The sequence below is a fragment of the Heteronotia binoei genome, chromosome 21, assembly GCF_032191835.1.
Source record: "Heteronotia binoei isolate CCM8104 ecotype False Entrance Well chromosome 21, APGP_CSIRO_Hbin_v1, whole genome shotgun sequence".
NCBI classification, from domain to species: domain Eukaryota; kingdom Metazoa; phylum Chordata; class Lepidosauria; order Squamata; family Gekkonidae; genus Heteronotia; species Heteronotia binoei.
Window position 1 is genome coordinate 21,685,849 of NC_083243.1, and position 12,393 is coordinate 21,698,241.

Genomic DNA, 12,393 nt, shown 5'->3' on the forward strand with positions numbered 1-12,393 from the left:
GTACTAGAGCTCAGTGAGTTCATCTCTCCAGTCTTTCTGCCAACCCCAACAGAAACAAGAACCACTGACTGCTTGCCACCAGCAGGAGAAACATAGATTTAGTCAAACCAGCAGAAGGGCCTCTTTCTTCCAGTGAATAATCCCTCACAAGTTAATCTGGGTACCACATCGTAACAAGACCATCAACTTGGCTAAATGTTCAGTTGCTCAAATCAAACAATTTTTCTTTGCAAGGGGCAACCAATTAGTCCCAGCAGCAATTAAAGTGTTCAAAGCTAAAACACTAGCCCAAATTCTCTATGGTATCCCTATATGGATCTCTGCATTTAATAGGAAAGTCCAACTTTAAATACAGGTGGGAGTTTCCCCACCTTGTCTCTATACCAGTGGTGGCCAAACTTGCTTAACATAAGAGCCACATAGAATGCACATCAGATGTTTGGAAGGAAGGAAGGAAGGAAAATAGATGGGAAAGGGAGGGAGAGGTGAAAGATAGCAATTTTAACTTTAAATGAATTCTCCAAGCCAGCCAATGGGGCAGTGAGGGCTTCGAGAGCCACACAATATGTCTGAAAGAGACACATGTGGCTCCTGGGCTGCAGTTTGGCCACCCCTGCTCTATACCTTGGTGAGCATAGTGACAAATTTAGACTGTTTTGTTTGGGGCAGAATGACCACAGCAAGCCATAAAAGGAAACACAGATACAGACCATGTGCAGTGATGCACAAGCAGACTTATTGCAGTTCCTCCTTTGCAGCACACTGTACTTTCCCACTTAGGGATCTCAGTGCCAAGAAATTGGTTCCCCAAATTCTTGCATAAGCATGCATGCAAGTGGATGTACAACAAAGTAGGCATCGCACATGTGGCTGTGGCAGTATTTTTCATGGCGTGCGGGAGTCCCAGCATAAGCAGAAGTTTTACACTGGATCCAAGCCAGTTCCTAGGTCAACATGTCTTCTATTTATAGCAATAAAATTAGAGGTGGAATGTATGTAAGGCTACCTGATCTGAGGGTTTTTACATTTTTGTGCTGGTTTTTGTGCTAGGATACACATTTGAAGACCCATTTCTCTGTTTCCAAGTTGGGTGAAAAGCCAAGAGACCAACCTGACTTCTGCACAACACACCCCCAGTCTGAAGAACACTCTCCTCAACATGTGGAATTCACTGCCACAGGAGGTGGTGGCGGCCACAAGCATAGCCACCTTCAAGAAGGGTTTAGATAAAAATATGGAGCACAGGTCCATCAGTGGCTATTAGCCACAGTGTATTTGTCTATATAAATTTTTTTGCCACTGTGTGACACAGAGTGTTGGACTTGATGGGCCGTTGGCCTGATCCAACATGGCTTCTCTTATGTTCTTAAACTCTTTCCATTCCTGTGCCCTTTTAATGTGCATCAGAGTAGATATAACATGCTGAGCTTTTGGATTCCAGAAGACTCTAATGGTCCTGATTCTGCAGGAGCAAAGCCCTTCTGTTCTTTTGGCTTATCGTCATTAACACTTTGCCAGGCAGCGGAGAAACTAGCTTGAGGAAGCAACCAGCGCCGGCTCTAGGGCCCATGGTGCCCCGGGCAACCGCCTGCCTTCCCTCTCTCCCTAGCGCTGCAACGCTGCACCACACTCCGTCGCCCGCCCGCCCCCCCCATTGCACTGCGCCAAGGCTGGGCCCTACCAGCTTTGATGCGGCCGGCACGCCATCTAATGCTTTGAAGCATGCATGGGAGAAGGTTCTCCCCCTTCCTTCCTGGAATTGGAAGTGAGAGGGAGCGAAGCCTTCTCCTGTGCGCACTTCAAAGCATTAGATGGCACATCAGCTGCATTGAAGCCGGTGAGGTCTAGCCTCAGTGTGTTCCTCTGAACGCGCTGGGCGGGGAGCAAAGCGCAAGGGAGGGGGCGGGCAGCGGTGAGGGGGGGAGGCAGGTAGGCAAACTTGGCTGTTGTCGTGGGCACCAGGAGGGGGGGAGCCCGATTCGACATCCTTCTCCTCCCGGCGCTCTAACTAACCACCTAGTTTGCCTGGAAGTAGCTCTGCGGCCATTTACCTACCAGGGAGTTACCAGGGAGTTAACGTAACCTTAGCAGAATGGGATTTTTCCCTCCAGTGTTGAATACAAATATACCAGAGATGATGAAGCATCACTTCTCTACAGTGACATTATGTGCATAGCAGCCCAGTTTTAAAAAGACACTTGTCACAAGCAGTAACATACAGCGTTTTGCCATCAGGCATGAAGTTTAAACCTGGTTCGACACTAATTCCTTGCGGAAGGAGTGTTAAGTGTCTATCACTGGCAGCATTATATTGGGAGAAGAGAATAGTTGCGTAAATCTTCTTTTAGTGCTTATACATGTGTGGTCTTCTATCTCTTCTGTAGGGCCTTCTCAGGAAATGACCAGACCAAAACTTCCTTAGCCTCAGCCAGGTTACTTCATAATTAGGCTGGTTCCTTTAATAAGAAAGTGAACGGGACAAAAGGCCTGTAAGCTGTGTTTGGGTGTACAGAAACAAATGCTTGTTTGAAATTTAAAAGCTTGGTGATTTCATCTGTTCTCCCCCACCCTTGAGTGTGTCGCAACAGTTCGTTTTTTGTTGATTTAAAGGAATTCTAAGAAACATGAACAAAATATTAGGGGATTAAATTTTTAAACAGCTTTTCTTATTAAAACGATCGAGAGGAGTACATCTTTAAAGGTGCTACTGGACTTGTTACTGTCTTCTTAATATGGGTGTTACGAAGTGTCAGACATCACTTTGACCCATAGTGATTATTGCACATATCAACATAACCATCTTTCAGGCCAAAGGATTCTTTTACCAGATTAGAGATGTGGTGCTTTTAGAACTGTAACTTTCCTTGTTCTTCCCCAGTAATTGATTTAATGTGTCTTTCATTCCAGAGAGCATTCACGTTAATAATTGAAGCCTGGGACTTGGATAACGAGACTAAAGCTGGTGAGTACATCTTTAAAGAATTTGGACATTGTGAAATTGAAATTATATGGGGGAAATGCAGCTATGTATTAAGTTTGCCACCCCTTGTTTAATATATCCAGATAAGCCCAGTTTAGTTAAAATGCTATGTTCTCCAGCTCTCAAACAGCAGTTGCTGTTGTCGTTAGGCTTGCTGTTTTGCCCCACCCCTGAGTTCCAGTGTCTTTTCTAGTTTGCCCATCTGGTGGTGAATTGCCATACATCATCCAATCTGCAAAGAAGGTGCTCTACTCTGTTATTCGATGGCAGTTTGGAAGAGAGAAAGTTGTTGCCTCTCAAACTGTGTGGAGGCAGGTATCTGTAGGTTGAACTACACATGACATGGGACATTCTGCCAGTTTTTTTAATGTGTAATCAGGTTCTAGGAATCTAAAGGAAAAAAGTTAGGGCACCACCTCTTCTTTGCCTAAATCACTGTCCCTCATACACACAATTTCCCATTAGAATCACTAAGGGTGAGCAGTGGGTTGGATCCTACCTGCTCTGACCTAGTTCACTGAGCAAAGTTTATTTATATATGTATTAAAATATTTATACCCTACATTTCCTTTTTGACGCAGGTCTGAAATCTTCCTTCAACTTGGGTGGCTCTTTGTACAATAGAAGAGCCACTTAATCTGGGGGAAGGCTGCTTGGAAGGTGGCTGGATTCCCACCAGTGTCTGCACTTGTGTTTTTCCTTGTGAGAGTTACAGTAGCTGCATAGAAGTCATGGTTTTTGTATAGAAATTATATTTGGGGAAGTTACGGTTGCCAGATTGTGCAATGCCTGGAGATTGGGGGAGGAGGGGCACAAAGTGGGGTATAATAATAATATAATAATAATAAATTTTATTCGTATCCCGCCCTCCCTGCCTAGGCGGCTCAGGGCGGCTAACAACCTTTTATACATGTGCAATAATAAATAAAAACTTTAAGTTTAACAATAAAAACATTTAAACATTATAAAAACCAGTTAATATTTAAGAATTCATTATTTAAGTTAATTTAAGTTAATCTGGCAGCAATGGTGGCATTCTGACGCTGGTTCTGCCAGTTTAAATAATTCTGTTATAATGTAGGTCCTTGAACAGGACCATGCTGGCGGGTCCTTAATTCACAGTAATTCAGCAGCCGGCGTATGCTCGTTTAAAGAGGACAGTTTTGCAGGCCCCGCAGAACTGATCAAGGCCCTGTGGAACTCTATAATGCCATAGAGTCCATCTTCCAAAGCAGGCATTTACTCTGGGGGAGCCAATGTTGTTTGGATATCAGCTGTGATTCCAGCAGGTCTCCGCCCAACTAGAAGACCAGTGACCTTAGGGGGGAAAGTATTAGACAAACTCCCCTGCACTGACCAAATGCCAAGACCTCCGGTGCCTGGTTTTGTTTGTTTGTTTGAAATTGTAATGATTGCCATTATACTTATATTTGGAATACAATTTGTTTATTGTTTAATGTCTTAAACCAGTTTGGTGTAGTGGTTAAGTGCACGGACTCTTATCTGGGAGAACGGGGTTTGATTCCCCACTCCTCCACTTGCACCTGTTGGAATGGTCTTGGGTCAGCCATAGCTCTTTTAGGAGTTGTCCTTGAAAGGGCAGTGTCTGGGAGAGTTCTCTCAGTCCCACCCAACTCACAGGGTGTCTGTTGTGGAGTAGGGGGAGGTAAAGGAGATTGTGGCGACTCTGAGATTCAGAGTATAGGGCGGGATATAAATCCAGTATCACAGGGGTATAACCAACGGTAGCTCTCCAGATTTTTTTTGCCTACAACTCCCATCAGCCCCAGCCAGCATGGCTGATGGTTGGGGCTGATGGGAGTTGTAGGCAAAAGAAATCTGGAGAGCTACCGTTGACCACCCCTGCAATATCGTCTATCTTCTTAAGACAACTAGTGTTCAAAGGTGGAATCTCTGGTTCTTCTGAAACCTGTACTTGAAGGTTCATGTATAGAATTCCCTCTGCACTAACACAGAGTTGTGCCTACATAGGTGACGTAGGAGTCTGTGCCATGCTTCTGCAAGACTATGTGCCGGGTGGTAAGGATGCTGCCTTTCTGCCCCACATACAAAAGGCTAATTCTAGCTTCCCTTCTCTGCTAGCACAGGTGCTGGGTGGGTTGAAGGGCAAAATGCCAGTGCAACAAGAGAAGGTCAAGCTGAATTAACCCCTTCTGTACTGCTGTAGGCAGGAATCCTGCAGCTTGTACTCACACACGCTTGTCTGTCTCCAGAGAGACTTAGCAGAGATCTCTGTCTCTCTGTGTGTGACGCTCTGCAGCCTTTTTTCTTAACTGCATACTTGAACGCTTGCTCTTTGTAATGAGCAACATGCCTCTCCATGAGTAATGGGAGAGAGTCAATCCCCCCTCTCACTTTCCCCAACAATCTAAAATAGTTTGAGATGAAATTTGAGTTCAGCCGCTCTGGCAGAGCCTAGCTGTGCATTCTTAAGTGGGTTTACTTCTGAGAAGCTGGTTCCATTAGCATGCCAACTTACTCATGACTTTTGTTAGCTTCCATAACCGTGAGTAAACCCTAGAGGGCTGCAAATGTAAAACACTTACCGTAACCAAAGTTGGAATCTAATAGGACATTGCTGCTGCTTTGGGGTTCATTTTCAGAGTCTGGCTGAACCATAGTAGAACCTTAAGGAGCAAAAGAAAAATCTTGCATGTACTATTCAGTGAATGTCTTGACCAGGCTAGCCCATTCTCATCACATCTCAGAAGCCAGCTGTTTTGGTGTAGTAGTTAAGACAGGTGGACTGCAATCTGGAGAACCAGGCTCGATTCCCCACTTCTGCACTTGAAACCAGCTGGGTGAGCTTGGATCAGTCACTACTCTTTCAACTCCCAAAATAAACCAGTTTGGTGCAGTGTTTAAGTGCGCAGACTCTTATCTGGGAGAACCGGGTTTGATTCCCCATTCCTCCACTTGCACCTGCTGGAATGGCCTTGGGTCAGCCATAGATTTCACAGGAGTTGTCCTTGAAAGGACAGCTGCTATAAGAGCTCTCTTAGCCCCACCTACCTCACAGGGTGTCTGTTGTGTGTGTGTGTGGAGGGGGGGAAGGGAAAGGAGTTTGTGACTGCTCTGAGACGCTGAGATTCAGAGTATAGGGTGGGATATAAATTCAATATCATTAAACCTAGCTTGCCATTAAAAGTTTCAAACTACCAGGCAATCTTTGGATCTCCTGGCTATATTACACCCTCTGCCATATGATGATTATTAATTAGCTAACCAGAGTCAGCCTTGGTTAATACCAGATGGGAGACTACCAAGGCAGTCCAGGGTTAATACACCCAGTCAGGCCATGGGAAGCCACCTCTGATCACCTCTTGCCTTGAAACCTCTGTGGGGTCGGCGTAAGTCAGCTGTGACTTGACAACATTTTCCGCCACCCTCTCCATTGCATCCTTTCCCTCTAGCCTAATGCCACTATAGCAGCAGTCTGTCAACATGATTGATATTGGTTTGTCACTATTTTACACTCTGGCTGATAATGGCATCACTATCTGAAGCTGTCATTTGCCAGTGCAACAACTTACCTTGTGCTGGCTCTCTTGACCCTAATGGGGTGGATCCTACCACTCCACTGAGCCACGTTTGTTTATTTTTATTGCTACATTAAAATAGTTATACCACCTTTTTTTTTGACTCAAGTATGAAGCCTTTCTCCAATCTAAGGAGCTATTTTTCCAGCTTAAGTGGCTCTTCTGTTGGAGGAAGACTCCTTAGTTGGAGGAATTCTACTTGTAGAATGGTTGGCCCTTACCCCGCTATCTTGTCTTTGTGTGCGGAACAGGTGGCATGCTTCACTGTATGATCTTATTTTCTTCCTTTAAGACGAAGGCGAGTTCATTGATCGAGTGTCATACGCCGGAATGATCAACCCAGAGGATCGATGGCAGACACAGCAGCTCAATGGCCACGTTGCTCATTTTGAAGTCCAAATCAGAGTGAAATGTGATGAAAACTATTACGGCCCGCAGTGCAATAAATTCTGTGGCCCTCGTGATGACTTCGTGGGCCACTACACATGTGACCAAAATGGAAACAAAGCTTGTATGGAAGGCTGGATGGGTAAAGATTGCAAACAAGGTAACACAATTCTCAGTTTTTGACCTCGGGATACAGTGTTTGAATCTGAAACACAAGGTTATTCTTTTCGTCATGGTTATATTTAAGAGCTGATCACCCTGCTCTATACGACTAATGACGGTTGGGTCGTGGCTCTGCAACAGGACTTGCAGCCAGGTGTACATCAGTGGAACCCTCTATATTTTGGTCTTTCTTACCCCAAATCTTTACTTCCCCTAAAAGTATTATCTTACCATCCCACATTATTGCAGAGCTTTTTTGTTTGCAATGCTGAACATTATACCTACAATGGCTTTTGCAAGGGAGATTTTTGAACAGGCCCTACACTGACGCAGTCTGCACTTGTGGCAGGATTGATACATCTTTCACACTCTGCTGAAATGCAGATTTTTTTTGAGATTATGAGAGATTACTGTACTATTCAACCAGTCGTCCCCCCCCCCCATATTCCGGAAACCCTGGCTCAGTGGTAAGGATCCTAAGATCACTCTAGCAATGGTGAAATTTGTCTCAGTCTTTTTAGCCCTTGCATAATTTTTTTTAAAGTGTCTTCTGCTGTTCAAGGTTCATGACTCAGTGAGCTTTTGCAGGTACAAAAGGAAAGGAAAGGACATCAGTGAAACTTGCCTTAAGAATTTCTCATTCACTTCGTGCTGTGAGGGAGCATTACAAGGGGGGCAAAAGACCTGGTTTTCCCATCCCACTTTCACCAGTGGAAAGGGCAGTGGAGTGGCTCTTCTCCCCCCTCCCACTCTCCAGCTTCACGTATCCTAGCTAGGTCATGGAACACCCAAGAAAAGGAGCAAAAAAGCACACACCCAATACTTTCTGGTGGCAAAGGTGGGGTGGGAGGGGAAATAGAAGCTCCTTCTCTCCCACTTGCAGCATTGAGCAAATGAGTGCTTTAAGACAAGTTCCCTTTAATGTAGATCTGATTGTGAACCTGGTCATGCATCCATGACCCCTCACGTGTCAGGTGTATTGTGTAGTTTGACCCTGAGCATGCAGACTTTTGCATGCAAATGACCTTCTACTGATGTATGGCTCATATTTCTGTGTACAGCAAAGATCCAGGTGTGTAGCCATGTTGGTCTGAAGCAGTGGAACAGAGTTGGAGTCCAGTGGCATCTTTAAGACAAACAAAAGTTTATTCAAGGTATGAGCTTTCATGTGCATGCAGACTTCCCCGGACACATTGAAATGGAAATTAACAGTTCATATATATAGGCAGATGCCTCTACATAGCTGAAGTTGTATGCTAATTTGCTGTTCTTCTATGCAGAGGCGTCTGCCTATATATGTGAAAGGTAAACTTCCATGTCTGTCTCTGAGGAAGTGTGCCTGCACACAAAAAGCTCATGCCTTGAATAAACTTGTGTTGGCCTTAAAGGTGCCACTGGACTTAAAGTTTGAGTCCAGTGGCACCTTTAAAACGAACAAAGTTTGCACAGAAGCTTATACCCAGAATTAAACTCTTCTGGTCTTAAAGGCGCCACTGGACTCAAACTTGGTTCTGTTGCTTCAGACCAACATGGTTATCCACCTGAATGTATATTTCTGTATGGTTCTTGTACTGAAGTGGCTTTCATTATGTAGGGAAGGAGTCTCAAGACTTTCCATTGTACCATTTAAAAAATGAAAAAATGGTGCTGACAGATCTGCTTTCATTGGTCTCAGAACCCCTTTTGCCCGTGCACACCAGTTATGACTGTGCAGTTTGTCACTTATGGAGTATGTTCTGGAACCAGCTCCCGGAAGAAGTGCGGGCCCTGCGGAGCCTTGAACAGTTCTGCAGGGCCTGCAAGACCATCCATTTTAAGGTGGCCTTTGCCGATTGAATGATCAAAGGACTTGCTCAAAGTGACTTGCCATCATATTCGCTGATAGAATAGCACCAGAAATGTCGGTTTTAGTTTACAATTAGAATGTTTTTAAGATTAATGTTGTTTTAATACCCATTGTATAATGTATTGTATGAAATGTTGTTAGCCGCCCTGAACCTGCTTCGGCGGGGAGGGCGGGATATAAATAAAATATTATTATTATTATTATTATTATTATTATTGTATGTCGCCCTTCCTTTCAAGTTGCTTCAACTTGATCAAGTGAATGGGTTGTGTTGCTTTAGAGACTTAATCTTGGTCATGTTTGGTAATTTTGGAGAATGGAATACCCATATATATCTTGGATTAGAATACAATCCTAGCATTGTATTTGAAGTTAACATAAGGGCAGCTTTGGGTCTGTTGTTGGTATACAGCATCAAAAAACATTAGCATCTTGCATTTCTTATTCCTCTGCATCTCTGTTTTGTCTGAAATACAACTCCTACCACTTCCCCTGCTCTGTCTAGTTTTCATCCTGCAGATCAATATAATCTGAATATGATGAGATGGAGTCTAGATTGCTTGATCAGTATGTCATTGCAAAGACGCTTCTAAACATGAAAATGAACAATAGGAAAAATGACTTATTTGCAGGACTGATTCTTTCCAGAGTGCTGGCACTAACTGATTAATTTCTCTCTATAGCTGTTTGCAAACAAGGATGTAATTTAATCCGTGGGGGCTGCAGCGTACCTGGAGAGTGCAAGTAAGTATTTGAATATTCTACCCCCAAACACTTGCTTTCTGTAGTGTGGCTTCATCTTATGTTCTTGTGGGAAAGAATGAATGGTCAAGCACAGTTATATCCTTCCTTTAAAAAGTCTGTCTTGGAGTATTTGTTTGAGAGGTCTCAGCCTCCTATCTTGCTTGTTTCCAAAAGTTTCTGCCTTTTTTTGGCTTGTAAGAGTTCACAACTCTGATATCTAACACACTGTGTAAATTGCTAAAGGCATACCACCTTGCTCATATATGCTTTTGTTTAGCAAGTCAAAGGCCTTTTGAATAAAACTGATGAAGAGGTGGTGGGATTTGTTTTGGTTGATCCCATTGCCCCCTATAAAGCTGTTTTATGCTGTGTCAAGACATTGGTCCATAGCTTGTCGACTACTTATCAATGGCTGCTTTTGACTGGATCTTCCACAGACTGAACCTTCTGCCCATATTGCCTGTGTTCTACCATAGTTCTGACTCCTTCCCTTCTTAGTCAGCATTCTGCCTATGTCTTGTCAGCAGCTAGATTTTTTTTTTACTAATGTATTCTATATTGCAGAGTATCTTACCCTTGCTTGTCCTTGTAAAAGGAAACCCTTAATCACTTGCATTAAAGCGGTAGGCTGGTTTTTACGAGTGAACGTTGGTCTAAAATATCGAGTGTCCCATGTAATGCTATACAAATCCAATGCATTTCCTGACAGAGGACGCAAACCCCCCACAACCTCGTAAAGCTTGTGGCTCTTTTCAGATAAACAGTAGGCACACTATGAACATATGAAGCTGCCTTACACTGATTGAGACTCTTGGTCCGTCAAAGCCAGCAACGTCTGCCAATGTTCCCTCTAAGCTGCAGAGTCTTGTGAGCTAAAATTCTACTTTGTGAGCTACTGGCATTGAAGTTGTGAGCTCCTGCATAAATTATTGTGCTCTGGGATCATCCTTCCTGAGCCAAGACAAAAATTTGTGAGCTGGAGGCTAAAAATCTGTGAGCTAGCTCACGCTAACTCAGCTTAGAGGGAACACTGATGTCTACTCAGACTGGTAGTCTCCAAAGTCTCAGGCAGATGCCTTTCACATTACCTGCTGCCAGATATTTAAACTGGAGATGCTGGGGATTGAACCCTGGACCTTCTGCATGCATTGCATATGCTCTATTACTGAGTCACTGCCCCTGCCCTATAAACATTAAGCTGCCTTGTACTGAATCAGACCCTTGGTCCATCACAGTCAGTATTGTCTACTCAGACTGGCAGCGGCTCTCCAGGGTCTCAGCTGAGGTTTTTCATGCCTACTTGCCTTGACTCTTTTTAGTTGGAGATGCTGGGGATTCAACCTGGGACCTTCTGTTTACCAAGCAGATGCTCTACCCCTGAGAGGAATTTCCTATTTATCATTTAAAACATTCTTGGGCTACATGAATTTTGATTTGACATTAGACAGGACCAAGGAACAGACAACTCCTTAACATATAGAAATGCTATGGCATGAGCGTTCTGTGTGGGAAGCGCCATCAAGTCAGCACCAACTTATGGCAACCCAAGAGGACGTGAGAACATAAGAACATAAGAGAAGCCATGTTGGATCAGGCCCATGGCCCATCCAGTCCAACACTCTGTGTCACACAGTGGCCAAAAAAATTTATATATATATATACACACACATACACACACACTGTGGCTAATAGCCACTGATGGACCTCTGCTCCATATTTTTATCCAATCCCTTCTTGAAGCTGGCTATGCTTGTGGCCGTCACCACCTCCTGTGGCAGTGAATTCCACATGTTAATCATGGACTTCCTTTTATCCGTTTTAACCTGATTGCTCAGCAATTTTATCGAATGCCCACAAGTTCTTGTATTGTGAGAAAGGGAGAAAAGTACTTCTTTCTCTACTTTCTCCATCCCATGCATTATCTTGTAAACCTCTATCATGTCACCCCGCGGGCGACATTTCTCCAAGCTAAAGAGCCCCAGACGTTTCAACCTTTCTTCATAGGGAAAGTGTTCCAACCCTTTAATCATTCTAGTTGCCCTTTTCTGGAAGCAAACAGAGTTGGTTTGTCTGCCTCTGCATGGGAACCTTGGACTTCCTTGATGGGCTCCCATCCAAGTATTAATCTGGGTCGACCCTGCTTAGCTTCCAAGATCTAACAAGGTCAGGCTATTCTAGGCCATCCAGGTCAGGGTAGAAGCCCATTAGTTGTTCTAAACTTTGACTTAACTTTTGCTGCAGTATCTCGTAGTATCTAGGAATTAGTGACTGCTAATGGCTGAAGTCCCCTTATTTGCTGATAGCGTTACCCAGTGATGTAGAAGGCTTGGGGCTGGCGACGGAAGGGTCTTGAATGAAAGAGAATATACAAAGCATCTGAATTTTGAATAGGGAGGATCACAAAATCCAGTTGCATCAAGATTCTGTCATCCAATCAGACTTTTATCCCCTTGTGGACTCTTCCTTGGATTGAATTTTGATCTGTGTGATTTATGATGAGTAGTCTGAACTCTAAGTTACATTTTCCAACCACTTTCCTCCCCAGTACCCACCTTTTCCACCAGCAGTGGATAGTGTGGGGGGGGGAGGAATGCTCTGAACTGTGGGAGTGCATGTCTGCACCCACAACTGTTGCTTTCTTTCACTTGAGACTTGCGTTTGCCTGTGCAGAGTTGCACACCATCCGTGTTCCCTTTAAGCTGGGCAGCTAGCAT

At 44.1% G+C, this 12,393-nt stretch overlaps 1 protein-coding gene across 2 annotated transcripts in view; it reads left to right on the forward strand.

Annotated features, from left to right (window-relative positions):
• Window positions 1-12,393, forward strand: part of JAG2 (jagged canonical Notch ligand 2) — a 129,778-nt gene that overhangs the window by 56,882 nt on the left and 60,503 nt on the right. For both annotated transcript variants that reach the window (XM_060261520.1, XM_060261519.1), the window contains exons 3-5: window positions 2,908-2,962; window positions 6,833-7,087; window positions 9,619-9,679. In XM_060261520.1, coding sequence (XP_060117503.1) covers window positions 2,908-2,962; window positions 6,833-7,087; window positions 9,619-9,679 — 371 coding nt within the window. The remainder of the gene's footprint in view (window positions 1-2,907; window positions 2,963-6,832; window positions 7,088-9,618; window positions 9,680-12,393) is intronic.